This window comes from Fusarium oxysporum, chromosome 1 (assembly GCF_000149955.1).
Source record: "Fusarium oxysporum f. sp. lycopersici 4287 chromosome 1, whole genome shotgun sequence".
NCBI classification, from domain to species: Eukaryota; Fungi; Ascomycota; class Sordariomycetes; order Hypocreales; family Nectriaceae; genus Fusarium; species Fusarium oxysporum.
In genome coordinates this window covers 5,637,910-5,642,945 of record NC_030986.1, presented here as the reverse complement: position 1 = coordinate 5,642,945, position 5,036 = coordinate 5,637,910, and the positions used below count along the sequence as shown (strand labels likewise).

The 5,036-nt window shown below is 49.3% G+C and overlaps 3 protein-coding genes across 3 annotated transcripts; all 3 read right to left on the bottom strand.

Annotated features, from left to right (window-relative positions):
- Positions 1-82: 82 nt before the first annotated feature.
- Positions 83-1,697, bottom strand: FOXG_01300 (uncharacterized protein; the record flags this gene model as incomplete). The annotated part of the gene is made up of 3 exons (XM_018378112.1): positions 361-1,697; positions 180-297; positions 83-125 (listed from the first exon to the last, which is right to left on the bottom strand). Exons 1-3 carry the CDS (start codon positions 1,298-1,300, stop codon positions 83-85), a joined length of 1,101 nt encoding a protein of 366 aa, XP_018233961.1. The 5' UTR covers positions 1,301-1,697.
- Positions 1,698-2,595: 898 nt separating this feature from the next.
- FOXG_18061 (uncharacterized protein) lies at positions 2,596-2,718 on the bottom strand (the record flags this gene model as incomplete). Its single annotated transcript, XM_018398106.1, has 1 exon — positions 2,596-2,718. One exon carries the CDS (start codon positions 2,716-2,718, stop codon positions 2,596-2,598), a length of 123 nt encoding a protein of 40 aa, XP_018233960.1.
- A 1,565-nt stretch (positions 2,719-4,283) lies between these two features.
- Positions 4,284-4,913, bottom strand: FOXG_01299 (uncharacterized protein; the record flags this gene model as incomplete). The annotated part of the gene is made up of 1 exon (XM_018378111.1): positions 4,284-4,913. The coding sequence occupies one exon, from the start codon at positions 4,911-4,913 to the stop codon at positions 4,284-4,286; it is 630 nt and encodes a 209-aa protein (XP_018233959.1).
- Between the last annotated feature and the right edge of the window lie 123 nt (positions 4,914-5,036).

Sequence of the window (5,036 nt, the reverse complement as noted above, 5' to 3'; positions counted from 1 at the left end):
GCCCCAGACACAATGCCTTTGACGCCGTGATGACCCAAAAACTCCATATATGCACATCTCTATGCCTATTCCCTTAAGAAACCTATTTGCCGCTGGCGGTTTCCTTTCGAGCCGTGACAAACGTCCTATCAAAATTAGCCACGAACACACACACCAATGCCAATGTAAAAAATACTTACACTTTCCCCAAACTGCGTAGCATGGGGTCGTTAATCTCCTCTCTAACACGATCAAGCAGAGCCCGCGTCGCTTTCTCCTCCCACCCTCCGAGTCCGAATAACCTCAACGTCCAATTCTCTATACCTGGTCCAAGTCAGATTAGCGTGTGTGACTTGATGTTTCAGATCGCAAACCACCTACCGCACTCGACCATCTCCGCCAGGGCCTTGCGTTTCTGTTGGGTGACCGGATCACTTCCCCAATTCTGTATCGGTAGCCAATCTACCCGAACTCGGATGAGATCGGCCCCCAGGGTGTTTAAAATTTCAGGGACTCTGGGAATGGGATCGCAGTCGATGCCGAGCTTGATGCACATCTCTTCGAATATCTTCTCGTACTCTTTGCAGGCTGCGCCGACTTCGCCTTTTTCTCCTGATTCGGAATCAACGTGTTCAGGATCGGCGTGGAAGAAATGGGGTCGGATCTCGGCGATTTCTATCTGCCCGCCGGGATTGAGGTGATCGTAGGCTTCGGCCAACAGAGCGTTCCAGTCACGAACACCGCCACCAGCTAGACTGCGCATGTGTATAAAATCGTATGTACGGTTCGGCCACGTTTCTGTAGCATCGGCGATTTCAAAGGTAACATTCGGAGGGACATCTTCGGGTAACAATGCGCTGCTCAAGTCGATACCGAGTATGTTGGTCTGGGGATACCGCTTCGCCATATCGCAAGCCCATATTCCCGTACCAGCACCAACATCCAGTATCTCCATTGGATCCTCGGCAGTATATTGATCAAGCGGTAATTTCGAATCGGCAAGGCTACCGTTAAGACACAATTGGTAAAGCTCATGCTGGACCGTCAAGCGATGCGCTTCAGAAGCATCGTTCGGCGTGAGGAGCTGGCCAGACCCGTGGTAGGTATGTCCGTATTCGCGAATCAGGGGAAGGGTGTCTTCGGAAATAGTCGAGTAATTGGACGTCGTATCGCTATAATCGTCATCGTCCTCAGCAGGACTCACATCATCCACCGTGAGGCGATTCATCCTATGTAGCCCATCGTTTGACTGTGCCATATCGCTCTTTGAAGTCGCTGAGGAAGCTGTGATGGAAGAACGATCCGGATCGTAGCGCGACATTTGATGAGAGCTCGGTAGAAGGATCGACAAGGGGATATTAAAGCGAGATCAAGTTGGGGGCCGCCAGCTGTTTATGTACTTTGAAGAGAAAAAAGAAGATGGTATCGTGAGTTTGTTTATTAATACTGGAATATAGAAAAGGTATCGAGAACGCGTAAGGAAATATGTCTTCGACGAACATCCATGGCCAAAAGAGAGTGGGAAAGGAAGAAAGAGAGGGATTAAAGAAGGAGGGGATGAGGAGGAGAAAAGAGAAAAGGAAGACGAGAAGAGATGGAATTGATTCAGGTCGAATACGGATAGGTACAGTACAGACAAGAAGTCACAGCACAGCACAACTCCTCAGTGTTGTGTTGTGTTGGCTGGAGAGGGAAAAAGAGTGGTTACCTCTACCTTGCAAAGTGGAGGAGCTTCACAAGGTAGGGTCCGGGATTGTATCTCCCTGGCAGATGATTCAAGTCAGGGCAATTTGCATACCAAACCCAGCTATAACATGGCCGCTATAGCACGGCTAGTCTAGCGTACCTAGCCTCGATACTCTAAGTCAAGTCAAGTCAAGCCAGCTGCTACACAATAATACAAGCCATATCCGTATCTCAACTCAAACTAGGTAGGGACAGAATGAAACTAGAAGCTTTCCAACCTTCCAAATACTTTTTACCTTTCAGCCATCGCCTTCGCCGTCCCCGTAAGCCTCAATCTTTTAACAATAGAAACACAAATTCATCATCATTCCACTACAGCACCTCAATGACCCCCTCCCCCCCCCTCTCTCTCTGTTAAACCCCTCTGTAAGAAACATCGGCAAGTCTGGGGAAGTAAAGTTAACCGATACATATCGGCCAATTCAACAACAAAAAAAAAAAAAAACCGCGGCCCGTTCTCAAAAGCTAAGCTACCCTAGCTCCCCATTGGCCCAGACCCTTTTCACTGGCAAGATTGGGATCCGGTATCTCAACAGCGGGATTGGATGGTTGCTGGGCGCTTAGGGTGAAAGGTATAATCACGGTATGCATGAGATGACGCATCCTGATGATATGACAACTATGTACTCATTCTACTGTGGTGAACCAACACTTAACTTTATCCCTCCTGCTACTCTCTTGATCTTCTCTAAGCGATGTCTGTCTCATTCCCACCATCTTCCCCCCTGACCCTGTACGGCCTCTCTTTTCCGCCCTGTCGAGGAGAAGCAGGGACAAAAATACCTAAGTAAATCACCATCAGCTTCGGAAGGCTCTGTGATGAGCTTATTTTGGCATCCTGCGTCAAGGCCTTGCTCCCTGGGGGCCTGTCTACCACGAGGTTGCCTTGCCCTGCCTTGCCCGGTAGTTCAATCTCCTCTTTGCCTTGAACTCTCTTTTACGCTCATGTAACCCTGACATGGTCTCTCCCCTCGGGCCCTTGAAGAATATCATTTTTTTGCACGTCACGTCACCGGACCCTGTTTTCCGTTCCCCGGGTGGACCACGAAAGCACCTCGTGGCCCCCTTGTCTGTCATGTTCTAGACCACGTCAAGGCAAAAACGTGGCTGTCTATTCCAAATATTGATCACCATAAGAGATTCTTATTTACATGGGTCATCCAGGTTCGCAATGAGTTGAAATCTCGCCTCCTTTGGAGATCATGATGATCAAAAGTTAAGACATGAATTTTTGAATATTGTCATGCATCCCTTCCCTCGATTCAGTGGATCACATGTCATGGTGCGGCACAGCGGAAGCGGAAGCGGAACGGCTCGAGGGAACCATTGCATCTCATGTCATGTCGTGTCCGATAAGGTATGTACATACGTGTGTGATGCGATGTGATGTATTTCTGAGTCAATGGACGAGACAATCCCTTGCATTAAGCTATTCCCAAATACAACTATCTCGCCGAGATAGAGGTATCTGCTATTCAATACAACTCGGAAGTCCTTGGCAACAAGTAATTGCAGCTCACTCCCAAGACTCATCTCGCTACAATAACTCGATCCCAACCCACTCGATAAAGTCCCAAGTATTGATGTCGTTCCACACTAAAAAGATGTCCCAGATAAAATAAAATAAGAAGGTCTCAAAGATGAAGCAGAAGTAGAAAGTTGAAGTGTGACCTGATAGAGAAGAACGCCGATGCTATGACGCAACTGACAAGGCGCAACAAATGAGGGCTCAACCAGACATCCATGATGGTAGACGTGTAAACAAGACATGCCACAAGACACACTGTAAGAACACATGCCTGCAATGAGCAAAGTATGCTGCAAAGACACGCTGTAACAACGCGTGCTGCGAGACATGCCAATTGGCCTGATAGCCAAGACCATCATCGTCCAAGGCCCAGTTTCCTTCGGATGTATGCCTTTTTTCCTTTTGTTGCCTGTCTTGAAACTGGCTCGAGAAAAGAGCCCACAAACTGCCGCCCATTTCCAGTATCCTAAATGCTTAGTCCGGTCCGGTCCCCATTACTTTCAAGGATTCCTTCTCTTGCGTAAACCTCGTGGTATCCATGCAGTCATGCTCAACGTAGGCTCCCTCGTGATGCCCATCGTCAGAAACAAGGGCTTCTCCCATGTCGCTTCGTGATAATCCATATTCAGACCTGGACACCATCAATGATGATGCAGGCAATCGTCTCGTACTCACTCTCCACCAACATAATCGTGCACACCAAACAGACTCGCCGCCTTATTGTCCTCGTCCATTAAAGAATGCAGAAATAAAAAAGGATTTTCACTAAGCATCGCTAGCCTGCCCAACCATCAAATGAATAATCCCCCTTCACTCCGGGCTCAGCGTCGTGTACATCCCCATATCCTTTGCTCAATTCTGATCGTTGTCTTTCCCTGCCAATGCTGATTGCGGTCTTTCCTCGTTCAGTTCTGATTGCGAACCAGACTTATCGTCGTTCTCAAATGCCGTCGTCTAGTAATATTCATGGCCGTCGGTTTCTAGTAAAGCCGACAATGCCTTGGCCGTATTCGTGTGAAAAGTCGTCGCACTAGGCAGATTCCTTTTTTGGCTTGCGTTTACTCCCGACTCTCCCATCCGTGTGCTCGTCGTCGGGATTCCACTCCTCGGGGTGAAAGTTGGGGTTGCAGTAGTGGGCTCGGTTCCAAATACTGTTCTTAAACGTGTTGGTCGTCACTTGATACGTCGATTCCGGAAAGTTGTTCTTGCTCTCGTCATAGTCGAGCTGAACAGGACTGAATCGGATGTGGTAGCTTGAAGCGCCTCGCATAGGGAGCGAATTCTGAGATCCTGGGCCAGGCGCAGGTAGCATCGCTGGACTTGGCGCAATCGCAGAACTTCCCGATATCGAGGCCGGTGGGGTTGGGGGTTGAGGAGATGCCATGATGGGTGGTGGCTGCGGTGGCGCTACTCTCGGTGTCGTAGCAGGCAAAGGTTCGGGGAAAGATGAGATCCATGGGCTCTGTTGCACAGGCGAGAATTGTTCTGGCGCCGAACTGGCTTGAGGTGGTGCGAGCTGCGCAAGCCCTCCCATTGTGCTACTGAAGCCCGGGATGATAGACAACGCATCAAAGTTCATGGTCGAATACTGTCCGAGATCCGCTTGGTCGGTTGTGATGTTAGTGTTGTGGGTGAAGCCGCTGACACGAAGCACCTGCATGGTGGATGCTTTGTACAGGATGTCGTAGTGGTCGGGTCGGTAGAGCAGATAGATAATGGGGCCAAGTGTGCTGGCGACTGGGGTGTTGAGTTCATCGGGCACACGGTATTGGTTGACTTGGAA